This window comes from Cyprinodon variegatus, unplaced genomic scaffold (assembly GCF_000732505.1).
Source record: "Cyprinodon variegatus isolate N-32 unplaced genomic scaffold, C_variegatus-1.0 Scaffold30, whole genome shotgun sequence".
NCBI classification, from domain to species: domain Eukaryota; kingdom Metazoa; phylum Chordata; class Actinopteri; order Cyprinodontiformes; family Cyprinodontidae; genus Cyprinodon; species Cyprinodon variegatus.
The window spans coordinates 1,405,860-1,423,476 of record NW_015150483.1 but is presented as its reverse complement, the minus strand read 5'-3'; the positions used below and the strand labels follow the sequence as shown (position 1 = coordinate 1,423,476).

General features: G+C 37.1%; 1 protein-coding gene across 1 annotated transcript in view; it reads right to left on the bottom strand.

The window, feature by feature from the left end:
• arhgef18 (Rho/Rac guanine nucleotide exchange factor 18) overlaps positions 1 to 17,617 on the bottom strand; it is a 57,394-nt gene that overhangs the window by 37,687 nt on the left and 2,090 nt on the right. The window contains exons 2-9 of the mRNA XM_015399996.1: positions 10,344 to 10,492; positions 7,943 to 8,553; positions 7,527 to 7,674; positions 5,160 to 5,286; positions 5,003 to 5,060; positions 4,037 to 4,114; positions 2,718 to 2,826; positions 2,233 to 2,428 (exon numbers count right to left, since the gene is read on the bottom strand). Coding sequence (XP_015255482.1) covers positions 2,233 to 2,428; positions 2,718 to 2,826; positions 4,037 to 4,114; positions 5,003 to 5,060; positions 5,160 to 5,286; positions 7,527 to 7,674; positions 7,943 to 8,553; positions 10,344 to 10,492 — 1,476 coding nt within the window. The remainder of the gene's footprint in view (positions 1 to 2,232; positions 2,429 to 2,717; positions 2,827 to 4,036; positions 4,115 to 5,002; positions 5,061 to 5,159; positions 5,287 to 7,526; positions 7,675 to 7,942; positions 8,554 to 10,343; positions 10,493 to 17,617) is intronic.

Genomic DNA, 17,617 nt, shown 5'->3' with positions numbered 1-17,617 from the left:
GATCAAAGACAGAATCCTGACTTTTTTCCCATATTAAACTGAAATAATATTTAAGAATCAGTTAACTTTTTTTTTTTTTCAGTGGCCCTAATCCTCTTCCATATTTATCGCATGTGTGGTTTCTTTGAGGCTTGTGAAATATGCCAGAACCCATTTGTTTAATAAACACCCTGCTAAAAAACAATCGTTCATTACATCCCCTTCCACCAGGCTGCAAGATGTATGCATATCATGGAAATATTGCAACCAACCAGATGATATAGGGTAAACATTTAATTACAGCCAAAACAGAAAGCAGGATAAATCTACTTCTCTGCATGCACCTGCCCACTTAAGATAAAGAAAAAAAGTCTTGTTTCCTGGTTCTTTTAAGTGATGTGAAATTATCCAACAGTAAACATCGTGGTTTATAAGAAAACAGTACAACTTCCAGTAAATTCTATTGACAAATAGCAGAAGTCAGGGGGAGACTTTTTGGAGTAAAACATATTACTATATTACTACTAGGGGATAGATAAAAAGCTTAAGGCCCTGTTACTGGCATACCTAGGAAAATGATCTGTCAAAAGTGTAAATATAATTTAGCTATTTATTGCCATGGCATATTATAAAAAAAAATAAAGAATAAAATCAGGTGTTAAAAAAAATCTCTCATTAATATTTTACATCCAAAGCCTTCTTCCTGCTTTTTTTTTACTTTATAAGTTTTTTTTTTCAGTTTGTAGAATCTCCTAATGATAAATATTGTACTTTTTGGAGAATAAATGGTAAATGTCCTGTACTTATATAACGCTTTTTCAAGTCAGAGGACTTGACCAAAAAGGCTTCACATTCAGTCATTCACCCATTCCCACACACATTGTAGCCACAGCTGCCCTGGGGCTCACTGACAGCAGCGAGGCTGCCATAAACTGAGGCCACCGGGCTGTCTGACAACGATCAGTAGGCAATGCAGGTGAAGTGTCTTACCCAAGGACACAACGGCACTGAAAGCCGGAGCTGGGGCATCAACCGACAACCCTCTGGTTGCAAATTAGTTAGAGGAAATAGAGGAATGAGTTAATCCTATTTTAAGTTGATTAAAATTCTGAAAGCTTAAAAAATTTGGGCCACACCAAGATACTCAGAAGGTTTATATTACGAAATAGTTCGAAGTAAAAAAAGGAATCTTATTCAATGGATGTTTTTCAACAGAATAAGTGATTTGTATGACAAATGATCCACCCATGCACCCTAAAACTGAATTAAAAGGCAAAACACTCAGCAGGTCGACAATTTGGTACCAAATTGTGCAGTTAGGACAAGAGCAGATGATCTATGAGTTTTATGTACTGACACGCTGATAATACACAGGTGGGTGGTGCTGGGTTAATTTAAAATGGTGTCCCTAAAATTAGACCAATCATTTTGCATTTTATATCAAACATTTTGGTCAGAATCTTACGAATACATTTCTCCCTATCTAAGTTGAAGACAACAGTTTATGTTAATGTAGGAATACTTGAGTAACATTTAAACACTCTTTTAAACAACAAAAGAAGCATCATAGAATGTTTTTTTTGTTTTCTGAAAGTTTTGATCTCAGCGTCTCGGTTTTTCTTTTAGATCATTTGTTATCTTGTATGTAAATGACTGAATTCATTGTTATCAAACCCTTTTCTAGTTAAACTATCAAGTGAAAGCACTTCACACTTGAGCGACGTTCACCGAGCCACATTCAAAACCAAATTTGTCTCAGATTAGAGATTTGCCTGTATAAATAAAGGTGAGATAAAACACAAATATTTAACTCTGATTATGACAGAGAATTGTTAAAGACCTCACACACCTGGTCTAATGTTTAAAGCATGTTGTTTTTGGTGGGCCTTGTTTCTTTTCAGCTGAGCAGTTGACACTATCTTGCTGAAAAGTTTTAGATGCTAAACATCTTCATAGAAACTTCATGTGTTCATGTCTTTTATGAAAACATCAGGCTGAACATGACAACTGAATTTTTTGCTGAGTGGGCTGGTGTTTGATGATATTTCAAACAACTTGTGGTAATGGGTGCACCCACCTGCTTGGTAGTTTTTTTTTCTGTGTGCCCCGAGTGAACTAGTCTATAGGAGAGTAAGCATTCATGCACAGGGGTTATAAATAGATGCAGGTTTGTGTGTGAACATAGCACCTGCCAACATGCGTCATGCGGTGAGCAAACGTGGGTGAATGTGCATCTGTGACTGTGTTACTCACTCATGCACTGCAGACCATGCTTTTTCTGCAGGCTCTTGCTGCACAGCGAGCAGGTGGCGGAACTGGAGAAGGAGCCTGGTATTAAATAATGCCCGTTGCTGTTGCTGTGGCTGCCGGTCCTGCACACTTTCTCTTTGGCCTCCCTGTCTCTCTCCTTCACCCTCTCTCTCTGCTGCTCTTTTTCTCGATGCTTACCCTGGAGACAAGAAAAGAGAAGCACACATACAAGGTGGTTTTTAAATGCTAATTTTGTTTGTTCTTCGTTGCTGCGCATGCTGCACATCAGCATGTCTCATCACATATGTGTCAGAGGCAGGAGGCATAATAGGGTTTAGGTAAGAAGATTAAGATATTGTGAAAGCCACATGCATGCAAATGTTTACATGGCAGTAATACATAAAGTACCTTCCTGGACTACAATATTGCAATGGGAAAAATGTTTTTGTTGTGCAGCTCAGGCACCGATCATCTGTGGCATTGTTTACCTTATCTTTATTGAAGGAACCCGTCACCCTGCTCCTCAGGGAGCTTAGAGTCCTTTTCACCTTTGTTCCTTTCTCAACCTTTTCTGCTCGGTCCTCCTCTTCCTCATTCCTAAAGATAAAAGGAAGCAATGTATGAACAATTTGAAATAAGCCATGTAAGTAACTTAGACTCATACTGGATGAGTAATAGCTTTAAAAAAAGTAGTTAATTTAATAATATTAAATTAAATTAATATTTTTAGGTGTGTTTTTCATGTATATAATTTATTGATCTGAAATATGTTTCCATTTTTTATTGCTTCAGATAAAAAATAAATGTCTGAAATATTTTTATCTACAAAATTCTCATTCTGTAGAAGATTTTGTTCTACTTTTTACCAAATGCTTGTGGCTCTGTAAGGTTTAATTCAGTTTATGAGGATACGCTTTGGTCCCTTGATTTTTTTTTTTTTTTGCTTAAGTCTCATACAATCCAAATAATTCATTGAACATAAATCACTAGTCTCATAAGAAAGCTAAAAAAGTAGGATTTACCGACCATGTTTACTTCTTGAACTAAGGCAAACAGTTTGGTTGTACTGGTTGCCTTAATCACATATGGATAGCAAAGCCATTTCTCTGCTAACTCTTATGTGTGCAAGTAATTGTGTGAGCTTTTCTGCTAACATCTACAGTTCCTATATGATTCATACCCCTGCCAGAGTTGAGTTTAAAATAATAATTTAACTTTACCGATACATATCCTCTGACTGTAAGAAAGATAATTGTTTTGGAGCAACCCAGCTGAATGTCTCGACATGAATTTAATAGAGAATCTGTGAAATATTAGACTGATGGAAAGGAGGCTGCCATTATTTACCAAATAATCATCAAAATACATGCAAAAAGCTGGTTAAAAAATAAGGGTTTCATTTTGGAGGAAGGTGCTTCCATTCATTTTTCAAAAGATTGATCTTTTTTAAAGTTTTTTTTTTTGTTAAATTGGAAAAAAAAAAAAACATTGTATACAACTTCTATATTCTTCTTGTTGTTTTTGCTTTTAGAATTCACTATTCAGAACAGCTATTCTCATGAATAAGAACTATTTCAAACCTAAATCTGTTGGGGTTGCAAATATTTTGAGCTTAACTGAAAATATAGTGCGTGAGTTCCTGCCTCTCTGGTTCCGTTTGTATGCAACTGAGCGCTCAGAGGTGGCCTCCTGAAGATCCTCCAGATCCCAACAGTTGGATCATTTAATATTAATAAATTGATTTAGAGTAACAGACATTGTTTGGAAAAGAAAGTTATAAACCTAATTGCCAAACGGTTGTACTTACTCCTTGGAGAGGAACTCGTACCAGGTGACACTTCCTGAATCTTTGGCATCTGGATTGCCGTTGTTTCTGTGCTTTGCTCTGTGAAGGACAGTTTGAAAACTTCATGCAGGGAGAGCATCCATTTAAGCAGAAGGCAGGTCCAAATTAAAACCATAAATGACCGTAAGAGATGAGCATGTCAAAGTCAGCGTTTATAAGAACAAGAAAAACAAGCATAGTGTGACAACATAAGCAGATTTATGTTGCTGTGAACTTTTGGCAGCTGATCGTCTCATTTTCTTGTGCTCTGCAGATCCTTTCCAGCCATGGTGACGTACAGTTTGTGACAGTGACCAGAACAGACATGCAACCCCATGTGCAAAAATCATGCATACACTAGTGTAGTTTGTAAACACTCGCTGGCTCTGCTACTGGAGATGATAGAGCAGCAGCCAAAGCTTGCAGACCTCCCTCTCCTGTTTACTTACCCATAGTACAGCTTTAGCTCCTGCAGAACTTTCTGTACCATCAACCTAAGGCAAACAAGACACTGACACTGAGCGGGGGGAGAGAGGACAACCTGACTGATGGGAACTGAGTGCCACACTGTGATATGAAGTACGATTCTCCTTCATCTGCTGCATCCGTGCAGCCATTAGAGCGCAACCGTTTATTACACCCAGACACTCTCACTTAGCAAGGGGCCATCTTGGCAGCTAAAGAACAGAGAGCTGTGGGAGGGGAAACTGCAGAAGTCTGATATGGAGCAGAAATGTCAGGGGAGAACGGGGAAAGCCCCTCTGTTATGTGGGAGTTAGGTAACTGTAAAAGACTATTTACAATACTGAAGAGTTTCTGCATGAGGCACTCAAGGGCTGCACAGACACATTGTCTTTCCACCATCGTGCTGCTATAAGGACAGATGCATATTCTGGAGAGGAGATATTTTGTTTCAGTTAGATATGATTGATTATGATGAATGCTTACATGTGGCTTTGTCCCTCTGTAGAGTGCAGATTTTCCTCTGGGTCAAACTCCTCTGCCACTGTGGGTGGGGAGGAATCAAATATTACTATGAAAAAAAGGTTAAAAATAAGAAATGAAACGGCGCCATGTAAAGCAAACATTCGTTTGCCTCCCACACCTCCTGCTGCCCTGGCGGCCTGTTTGGATGTCTGGATGACACGAGAGATGTGTGCAGCTCGGGAATAGTCATCAGTGGCGAGGATCTCCGATCGAGAGTACAGCTGCCTGCTAGGTCTACCCATGGCCTGAAAGAGGAATGGATTGGATTGAACTCATATCTAAACATTTAAAGCTAATTACAGAAAAAATATTTTTTAAAATTTACATTTCAATGCAAAGCATCAGATGTTGCAACCAGCCTTGAGCCGGGAAACAGTTGCAACATTGCTAGGGAATGGTTGCAACATATCACAAATACAGTGTATATCGCCATTAATAAAATGATTACTATACGCATTTTTATCTATTAAAAACATGTTATATTACAGTATTACTTATCAGCTTTTATTTGCTGACAATTATATACTTGCACATATAGGTAAGCCTTATATGCAGATTTTAAAGATTCAAACTGATCTAAAATATGATAGGCTTTCATTGACACACGAAGAATGGATTATTAACTTTTATTTAGTCAGTTGTTGTTCCTGCATTTATTATGCAAAATGTACTTTAAGGAAAACTGGGCTTCCAAAACTGTTGTGGAAAACCACAATTGTGGAAAATGCAAGAGTTTTTTATACCTAACCATTAAAATGACATTAATGCCCTATTATCTACTGAGGTCTATGACAATTAATGACAACTATCCATTTTATAACTAATAATTGCATTTAACAATATGAATGGATTATTTATTTTTCTCTATATTATAAAGTGTGTATGTGCTTAATAACAACAAATGACAGAGGTATGACAAAAACAAGGTTCAAGTAAAAAAATAAAAGCAAAAAAAAACAGTACCACTCCTATAATCTGCCTGTTATTTGCTGGAATGACAGACTTCCAACTACTTGAATGTGCAGTATTAACATCATCACGCTAGCTTGTTTCCGGAGGGGGAAATAAATGACATGCTGCAACCATGACATGATAAAAATGCGCCTGGTCTACCCCTACGACTAATGTACAACTGATCTGTTTTTCATCCACTTCCCAGTTTACAACAAGTACTGCATTGAGATTAATTATGCTTACAGTGGCCTTTATTAGCTGCTAATCTGCACAGCATTTAGTCATTTTTGGTCTTTGTAGTAAGGAACCTCTGTGTTTGGCACAATACTCCAAATTTATCAATTCCCCTCTAACTGTGGACTTATTTGGTATTAAATTCTGTGTTGCAGTCATCCTGTGGCCATTTTTCTCTTAAAAGTGCATATAATGTTTTATTGCAAGGGAGGGTTTTTACAGAGAAGGATTAAATGAAGGAGCAAGCCGCTAAAACAAGCAAGGTTTCATCTACAATGATTCCTAGCTTTTAAAAATGCCGCATAAGCTACAAAAGGTGATTTATGGCAGTGTGTCACATTATGAGGCAGACGTTTAGGGCTCAGAAAGCAGTGGGCGTCAGGAATTTTTCAAGTTGCAATTGTGATGTATTAAGATGTGTAAAAAGGCAGATAATCGTACTCAGGGCTTCTGCAGAAAATCCTATCATGGCAAACACACATCAAGGGGCCATATAGGACTCAAGTTTATCAAGTTAAAAAATGTACACAAAAGTTAAAAAGAAGAATAATTAAAGTCCTTGTTTTTATTACCTTTGCATGCAACAATACTAAAACTACTGCATCAAGCGTGGTTCCATGACCAGATTAATAAACACCTATGCGATGAGTCCAGCAGTACAAGTAATGTTGCACAGATGACTGTTTGTGGTGTTACTATACAGTAAAAGCTATTTGGATGATGGGACAGACTATTTTAGGACCATTTTTAGAAATGTCCCTATTTCAACACAATTGAAATAAATAATTAGATGATTGCCGGGACTCTTGAGAACCTGCATTCTCAGGATGAAACTAAACCATTTGACTGTAAAGGACGCATCTTAAAGTTGCAGGACACCGACCCTTGAGGTCTGGAGCTGTCCATCCCTGGACTACAGCATGAGGCAGTAGGTCAGGTAAAAATCCTGCTAACTTTCTGCAGTCAATAGCAGCAGAACTTCAAACTTCTCGTGATCGTAGTCCACTCTCGTGGTCCACTCAAAAGAAGTAGAGATAGCTTCAGGAAATAGTTTTCCTTAGCTTAGTAGCTGCAGACTGTTCTACACAGTGGCAATTTATAACCTCTGTAGAAAATTATATGCATTTAAACCTCAACTGACTGAATAAAGGAAAATCAAAACTTGAAGTAAATCTTTTCTTGCACAATTTGTTGTAGTTTTTTAGGATGAGGACATACGAATGAAATTCCTGCCTAAAACTGGAATTAAGAAAGGATAATAAAAGCCGTTTTAGTTGGTTAAAGAGCATCTGTTTACCCTCAGACTGAAACCATCTGGCTCATCTCCAGGCCCTGCTGAGAAGCTGTCAGACTGCTGCTGGCAGGACTGGAAAAGACTCCTCTGTTGCTCTTCATCATCGTCGCGCTCTTCATCGCTGTCTATAGCTGCGGTGTCTAGACTCAGTCTGACAAAGTAAACACAAGACATCACACAAAACTGTTGAAGATTCTAATTATTCCGTCTATTTTAATCACCTAATATTATTTCAAGCTACTTGAATAACACCAGATAAAATGATGATGATATGGAGAAATATTTTAGGAGTCTAAGATATACTCAGAACATGGATTTTTGAATAATGAACTTAAATAATTTCAGTTTATGATGCACTATAAAGATAAACTTTTAACACTTTATTCTCATCCTTTTTTGCCAATTGTTGTTCATCTTACCTCCTAGCAGAACTGAGGGGTGACAGAGGGACCCCCCAGCTGTGCCTCCGAGACGTTGACATGGATCTGACCAAAATGGGAAAGCTGTCCATGTCTGGCTCTCCATCCAGCTCCATTTTGCCTGTGTCCTTTATCGTGTCCAGCTCTGTGACTGCATCCACTGTGTCCATGGATCCTAGAAGTCCATTTAGTTTAAGTGTCCAATTCAGGCCAAGTGCAGAATCCGGGAAGTCGTTGCTGTCGACAGTAAAACTCTGCTTTGGAGAGAGCCGGGAAACACCGCTTTGAAAGGAAGGTTCATCTGCAAGTTGTTGATAAGAAGGAAATGATGTTGCATTGACCTGTAGGAAGTTTGTGGCCAGGGGTGTGTTTGCTAGTTGCTCATTGGTCTGGGAATTTATGTTTACGGAGAATTGTGAGTCAACAGTTTGCTGCGCGTTGTTCTCAGGTAATATAGAGGCATCTGATGATGCAACAGCCGCTGATTCTCCCTGCAGGTCTTTGAAATATTCCGAGTCTCTAAGGGAGGAACTGAGGCCCTGTAGGTCCTCTAGGCTGCTGCCAGCTTCCACACAGGGACAGTCGTAGTCACTGACTACTGAAGATGCATCCTGCACCATCATGCAAAGAGAAAATAGACCAAAAACATGTAAAAGACGATAACAAATGAGTACATAGAAAACATTATATATAACATTATATATATATCTCTACAGTATATAAGTTACGATGATGAATCCCTCCCCTGTTGCTTATGATCTGGAGCTGCACGTTAAAAACCAGGAAGAAAACTTTTTCGCTTCTTATGACTCCATTCAGTGCCAGTTTTGTCTGTGCTTTATCAGAGTCATATCTGAAGTGCTCACCGCTGCTGCACTTAATGCGTATCCAGTGTGCCTTTAGTGCACATTTTGCTTAGTGAAGGAGACACTGGAAAAGGGCAGACTGTGGAAGCAATCTATATGGTAAACAGAACTCTGCATTATATATATCTATAGTTCTGTTTCTATACTTCTACAGTTTTTTCAAGATTTTAGAAAAACTATCAGTAGATTGGAAAATTTCATTGATAAACATAAAGTACTTTCTGGAAGTAAGTATGGATTGATAAAAAGAAGTTTGAAATTGGTTGGTTTATTGATATAAAAATAGACAATTATCACAATATATTCATCAGGAATTTAAAGCATTAGGTTGTAAAGAGGATGGATCTGGAGTGGATAAAGAGCTATTTTTAGCAGCAGGCAACAGTTTGTAAAAATGGGGGTTTATCTGTGGTCATGCTTGGACAGGCTTGGTGGTCCCCAGGGGTCTCTACTTTTTATTCTCTACATAAATTACAGACTTCTATGGTTTTAAAAGTATAAATTATTGATTTGTTTGCAGATGATACAATTATTTCCTGTACAGTTGAGAGCTTAGAGCATCTCTTTGATGATATCACAAAAGAGCTAAACATATGTCTTTAAATTAAGACTTGAACTTTGACAATTTAGGGTTCATGTTTTTGGAAATTATTTAGGAAATCTTGATATCAAAGTCAAAATAGATTAGGTAAATGTGGAAAGAGTAAATGAAATACAATTCCTAGGTGTGATTATTCACTACAAGGTCTGCTTTGGGCCTCACATCCAAGATCAAACTATCAAAAAGCTTTGCAGTTATTAGTTAATCTAAACATTTTATGATTTATTAAGTGTTACACATTCTCTAATGTTAATTGAATTTACCCTGCTTAAATTATAAAAGAGCTATTAGGGAAAGTGTATAATTACAGGGATAATCTAAACTTTAAAACTGTATGTGCTTCAATGCACATAAAAAGAATTGCATTTCAATAAATGGTGTGAAAGTATGGAACAAACTTAATGTTAAATTAAAGCAATGTCCAAGTATGAGACTCTTAAGGGAAAGGATATGATTAGATAAGTCCCATTTCTTTAAACCCCATATTTCATTTGCAACCACACTCAGCAAATGCAATCTGCTCATTTTAATGGGGAGGAACCAATGATGCTGGCAATCTTTGTAGATTACCTGCAACACTCCTTCTTTTTAAAATTAAATATTTATATCCTGTGTAGAACTTCTGGGTACATGCAAACTATATATCATTGCTTTGTACTTGTGACAGTGTAATGATCCTAAAGTTGAATTTTATTCTGTTCTATTTTGCAAGTCCTAAAAAATTAATTAGCATGTCCAATTTAGCGCAGCTTATTCTGAATCTTTAAAGTTTGGGCCCACAATATACTGTATTTGCATAGTTAAGTGTACATAATGTTGGCATGTGTTACATTTGTACTTTTAAAACGATCATGGAGTCGGTGTTTTGAACCTTAGAAAACTGTATTTTGTAGTTTATTTAGTTGGAAGAATAATAAGGTTGGAGACAATTTACCTGGTCATCGCTGGTGTTATCAGTGAATACATCCTCTGTGATGGAGGCTGGAGGTAATGAAGACGAAGAGCCGATCCCACTGGGAGTCTGGGCACTAAGCTGGGTGCTAGGATTCCCACAGGACTCGCTACATGGCTTGCATTCGGATGCTGGACAACAAAGGAATTAATTTCTGTTAAAAACAAACCAAACATACAGTAAACTCAACAGCCCTGCAGACAGATGAGATAAGAAGCTGGAGGAAAGGCAGACGGGCTGCTGAATGTATCAATCACCCAGCGCCTGTGTAATCAGTCTGAACTGTGCTGTGAATGATAGAGAGCCCCGCTGCAGACCCCTCTCCAGCCTCTTGTTGAAAGCTCCTTTACATTTCCATTACATGAACAGATTCCAAATTCACATGATGCTGCAAACTACCATCACCAATGGCAACCACTCAGAGGATAAGTGTTAGTTTACTTGTCAGTGGTGCAGAGCCTGAGCTTATGTCTTTGCCGGGCAGCTCAAGAAGAGTCCAGATCATCTATTGGCAGCAGAGGCATGCCAAAGTTAAGCCAAGCCCACTGATTGCAAAAAGATAAATTTGTGACACTGTTTACTGATAAAAGCAGACATGTTGGTGTGTAACACTTCTGCAATATATTCATCATCCAAGGAAATTAGATCCAAGTTTTTCGGAAGGTTATATAATCTAGATTTTACATAAGCCTTAGCCTAAGCCAGCAGAGCTCAAAAATAGTAGATGTACTGGACATATATAGCCATTTAGAAGGATCCAAGAGCCCCAAAGTGCATTATACTACATCCAGTCATTCAGCTATTCAAACATACATTCACACCCTGATGGTGGTAATTGTAGCCACAACTCCAATGAGGCACACTGACAAAAGGTGGTGCTTGCCATGCAACCCCTCAGTATATACGTTACACAAGAAACCCCCATGTCCTGCACCACAGTCATATGGAAAGGAATTCCTCACTCTTTTTTAAGTCTGTAATTTACAACAGTAACTTTTAATTTCTCTAGTTTAAACCTTTTTACAACAAGTGTTCAGTACTGACCTCTGATAAGGTGGCATTATCTTATGACATGGAGCCTAGGCAGAAGATCATCTAAAGAAACTAATTGCTTTCCTACATCCACCTGTGATGCAGCCAATCAGCTTTGAACCACACCTCCACGAAAGCCAATCAGCATCCAAAGTTCATCTTAAAAGGCCTCCAATCTCACTTGTCTGCCCCTGTGTGCGGGCGGCGGATGCGCTGTGTGACTTCATTCAGATGACCCCGTTTCAACCCACCTCCAGCCCCTCCTCCACCATCGTAGCTAAAGCTTCATCAGAGTTTCATTCCTCCAAGACTCTTACTGCGTTCCCTGTCTCATCTCAACCGGTCTGGCAGAAGACCGCCATGTTGAGCCTGGTTCTGCCAGAGGTTTCTTCCCAACAGGGAGTTTTTCCTCTCCACTGTCGCTTCATGCTTGCTCATCATGGACAGGTTCTGTCAACCTGTGTTATCCAACTGGACTTCCATCTTCCAGGTCCCTGAGTGAAGCTCTACTATCAGCTCACGCAGTCCACTGGATCTCCCCATAAAGCTCAGCATACCATCTCTCTAACCAGCAGTCAACAGACCAACCAACTTCCTCTCCACTCCACCACCAGTTTCAGGTCTGGGGGGGAAACTGCCCTATTCATTGCTCTGTTCATGCATATATATCAAAATTAAGTGCTGTGTTTGCTGCCGAGGTCTGAGCGCCAAAGAAAAAGTAATTGTACCAATACATTTCTCCTAATTGTCTTTTCTCTTCGTGTGAATTTTTCAGATTGAACCACAAAAACACAGTGAACACCTATGACCTTGCTTATTTATGCAGTTCTGTAAGGTAAGATAATGCAGTGACAATGAAAACATGTACCAATATTTTTCTTTAATGTATTTGAAAAAATAAAATAAAACTTCAATACATTTTATGCTTTTTTACCCAATAGAAAATATAAAATTTATAATATAAAAGTTAAGCTTTTTTTTTTGTTTAAAGGAATGTCAAAGTAAAACATATTTTGTATATGCAATAATTCTTTTGTTAAACATTAAATACTTAAATTAGGCATAATTGCAAAACTAATGTAAACTATGTAACTCTAGGGGAGTTTTGTTTTACTTTTTGTTAAAATTATTGAGTATTTAGGCCAAAACATTCTTGTGAAAATGTTTCAAACAACCTGTATGTTTTTCTAACCTGCCCATCCCTCATAGACGTGGACTTACTCCAGTAAAATAAAACCAAACCATGATTTAAAAATAGATAAGACTTTTAAGATTTTTAAGTTAAAGTGATAGGTAAATTGAATTATGGTGAAAAACAACTTAGGACTCCCCACATGTCTTCCCTTTTAAAACAAGTACTATCTTAGTAGCTCCACTGTTTTGCCCCAAACCACACTGAGATAAAGAAGCAAGGTGGTCCTTACTTTTATTTATTCCCTCAGGAATAATCACAGAAGGTTAAGAACAAATAGTCAAAACTCTAATTGATATCTGATTAGGCAAATGATTTAATAAAACATTATTTGACTAAATCATGTTATATTTATTTCCTTTGATTTGCATAGAGAATTGGTTCAAACACATTCCAATTACTGGGATATTACTGCAACAGTTTATTATTTATGTTTTTTTTTTAAGCCATTTTAATTTCTTTTCTATACACTGCAACATCTAGAAATAAGTAAAAATGTCCTAAATTAAGTGTATTTAACCTTAATGTGAGCAGGTAAATAAGATGTGTTGTCAATGGAATTAATATTTTTACTCCTAAAATAAGATGATTAGAAAATATACACTTAAAATAAGACAAAGCAAATGTTTTTTCTTATTTTAAATGTAAATTGTCTTGTTCCATTGGCAAAGTGACTCACTTACCTCCTAAATTAAAGAAAAAATGCACTTAATTTTAGCAAAAATGACTTATTTAGATTTCCATTGTTTGCAGTGTATTTACATAATTGCGAATAAGTTGAGTTTCAAGAATTGTTAAATGAAATATGTTTAACTTGGAGATACATTATTTTTGTTAATACAGTCTTATATTTTGAGTGGAAGCTAATTTATTCTGTAAGTGTGCCCATAATTTAAGCTTGAATCAGTTTTTATTTTATTTTTTTGGTCTGGTAAGTCCATAAAGGGTGTGTAAATTATAATCTTCACTCTCCCAAAAAGCAAAAAAAGAGATACCAAATACCAAGAAATCTGAAATAAAATCACTTGTACAAATGAGTAATACTGAATCGCAGGAATAGAGAGGAGGTTTAGTTTAAACTAAATGCTGCATTCATAGAAGATATTCTCATGCCAATGTTAAAGTATAGAGTTGGGAGGTGTCAAGGTTTTGCTGCAGCAACCTATTTAAATAGGTTGCAGTGTGCTTGTTGACATTGCTGACTGCGATTCCTCAGATTTATAGATAAATTTACAGAATTATTTTGTTCCTAAAAGTAGCTTCAGGCAGATACTTAATTATTGATTATGTTCAAAACCTGGGAGGGGGCGGGGGGTTGCTGGTAAGAGTCTACAGGAAGCACAAAGTGGTTAACAGCTTCAATTCATAAAAAAATTAAAAATTAAAAATGTGGGAAGGCAGCACCTACTATATCTATAAAATTCAATAGAAGAAAAAATGGTTGCATTTCAGCTACATCTCATACAGCTCATCTTAAAATATGTAAATGTTTCCTAATCTTTTACGGGTAATTTTGAAAACTGACTGTGGCATGAAGCCCCATCCATTTTTTTTTTGTCCATATAATACCTGTGAATGATAAATGTATTTTGAATTCATGGATTTTTATTCATATTTAGTTGTGTTTATTTAGACTTGTGCACCCAGTTATCCTTCTTTATAATTCAGTTATTTGCACTGATCTACTGTTTAACACCTGTGTTGAACAGGAATAACATACTTGCATATATATCTTCAGTCTTTTCAATAAATGAAAAAAAGCATTAGAGGTTGTTTTTCTGGAAGAAAATGAACAAACAAACCACCACGTTTCACTAACGGTTAAATATGGTGGTGGAAGCATCATGAGTGAAGACGCTTTCCATCAGATGGTTTGCAGGAGAATCAAGAAACCTGTCAGAAGCTGAAAAACACTTGAGACTGGAGTGGAAGCTCGCTTTGCTGCAGGAAAGCAGGATATTCAGTTCTTAGACATAACTCTAAAGACAGGTAGGTCTGACTATATTAAAAGGTAGGTCTTCTGAAAAAGGATCAATACAAATCCGGGCAACATTTAAAAAAATGTACATTTCCTCCAGTTCACAACTATTCACCCCTTTGTTCTTGTTTGTCCCATAAAATAAGAGATACAATGATCCAATGCTAATTTGATATTGGCTAGGATATTGGTGAATTAGCTGGTAACAGCAATTTGATGTCAGATGTCAGAGATCCAATCCAATGATTGCACTTTAAATAGAGCTTTTCCTTTTTCCTTTTTCTTTTTGCTGCTTATTTGTTAATTAATAATATAAAGTAAATTTCCCTTCTCACTCTTTTATTGTTTGTTATTTAGAACACTGTCAATTGGTTACCTATTTTAACATTGTTTATTTATATACTAAAGCCTTTACTTACATGGCCAGCTATATGGTTCTTCTGATCAGCGTTTCAATTGGATCAGTATTGGATATCGGCCGATACGCTCGGCCCAGGTATCAGATTGGAAAAAACTGGATCAGTGCATCTCTACATAAAATCCCAATAAAACTGACACAAGGCTGAAAAACAAATACTTTTTTGAGGCACACTTTACCCTATCTAAAGGAGCATTACATGTCTTGATGTGTTACAGTAGAAATTTCATATGTAAATACTGCATCAGTTAACCCCCTGAGATGGAAGGTGGTTTTAAAGATATAGAAACAGCAGCTAACCTATTTGATATTAAGAAACATCACAATACAAAGAAACAAACAACAAGTAACTTCCACACCACCACATATACTCTCAATCATTAAAAGAGTCATTAAACTCTTAAACTCACAAGCATGTTCTGAGGATGAGCAGAATACCTGCTAAGGTCAGTAGAGATCTAACCTGATCTATCCAATTGCAGAGAACAGATTTACATCATGTGTTTGTACATTTCCTCCATGATTCAATATTCAAACTATGGGTAACTTTAAAATATGATTTCCAACAAAGACTCTTTGAGATCCTTCCCTAAAAGGCTGACATGTGAAGAGTACAACCAAAAGGTTCAGCACCTCCCCTAGAGTTACCATGCCCCTCTTAGCAGCTCCCCTTATTAATGTTCTTGTTCCTCCTGACATTTTGGTGGATAGTCTTGATTTGTTGCAGTTGTGCTGACTTCTTTTTATTTTCGAAGCCGGATAGAAAAGTATTCAGTAAGACTTTAGAAGCTGGGGATATGTTTAATGTTTTATAATCTATTGCTGCTTCGAGACCTTCACAGAACAGCGTTTTGTTTGCTGCAACACTACAGACCTTTCAAATATATATATTTTTTGAAGGAAAAACTAAATAAATGCACTATTAATGTACTTTCATTACATATTAGACTGCCCTGATCTATCAAATAAAATACCACTCAAAAGAAATTAGATTTTATTTGTGGGATAAAATGTGCAGAATGGGATGATTAAGTTGTTGTTTATGCATTTAGCAGATGCTTTTACCCAAAGTGACTTACAAAGTAAACATTAGCATGAAGGGTCTTGCCTAAGGACCCACACTGCTAGCTCATTTGCCCAAGCGGGACAGGTCTTGAACCAAAAACAACCATTAGATTGGAAGTCAAAGTCTTAGAACTGATGCCACTTGCAATAGTGACAGTCATTATATCACTGATGGCTGCAGCTTGAATGAGGACCAGACCAAAAAAACTGTTGTATAAAACAAAGTTTAAGGAAAAGCAGAATACAACACAAAAAAAGACGTAAAAACACAAAACCAAAACCTACTGTACTCAAGTAGATTTTCCTGATATTTTTACTTTACTTTACTACTTATTTTCATGGCGACTTTTTACTTCTACTCCTTACATTTTTACACAAATATCTGTACTTTCTACTCCTTACATTTTTAAAAATTGGCTCGTTACTTTAGTTTTGAATCATTTCAATGGAGTTACCGTTATTATTTTTCACGTCATCAATACCAAATTCAATCTAATTGGATGGGAATCTACGTTGCATTTGACGCACCACTACAAGATGAATCGACAGATTTGGCGGTATTCATTGGCGGCAAATCATTGCAGCTTGGTGGCGGTGGCGTTAGCATAGTAGCATGGACGACGAGATGATTGAAAATGAACACAACGGAGATCTAGTCCTATTGGCAGACATCCATTTAAAATGTAGGCAACGGCATGAAAAAGGTGTTTCTACTTTTACTTTTATACTTTAAGTAAATTTACAAGCCTGTACTTTGTTACTTTTACTTGAGTAAAGAAGTTTAATCAGTACTTCCACTTTTACCAGAGTATTTTTTAACACAAGTATCTGTACTTTTACTCAAGTACGGAAAGTGAGTACTTTTGCCATCTCTGACCAAAACAGAAATTGTGTGAATATAGGAAACTGTCATCAAGTGAGTCTAAAAGCCTATGTGATAATCCAAAGTCTTAATACTGGGTTCAATGCATCTCAATAACATCTCATTTATTAATTCTGATTCCTACTTCATGCTGTGTGGCCAGCTAAACTACAGGCCAGCTCTTCCGATAATATAATAAAACCTGCAGAGCCCACCACCGTCTTCTTCCTGAGAACCAGAGATGCTACTGTCTAAATACACACACTGTGGATACAGTTCTCTATATTACTAAATCAGCGGCCGAGGCTGCAGGGGTGGCAGCGTCTTCCCGGAGGGAGAATTAGTTTGTGTCTAATCCTTCTTGTGTAAATTGTAAACTCAGAGGAGACTCTGCAGCAGCCGCTCGTGCAGCAGAGTCACTCTGGCCTTTTATGGTCGGCCTTTCATTTCTTCTCAGACATGACAAAACAATGAAACATCAGAGCATGCATGTGTGTGCACACGCACTCAGGTTTATAACCCTTTTCATCAGACTCAGGTTATTGTTTTGTTTTTTTACAGATTGGCTCCATATGAAAAAGGGAGGTTACCTCTGCTCGTAAAATTATCAAAACAAAAAAAATTCATGTAAAGATGTCATCTCTGCTATGAACACTGTTGCATTTACTCACATTATGCAGCTTAGTGCTTCACACATTAATAAGTATTA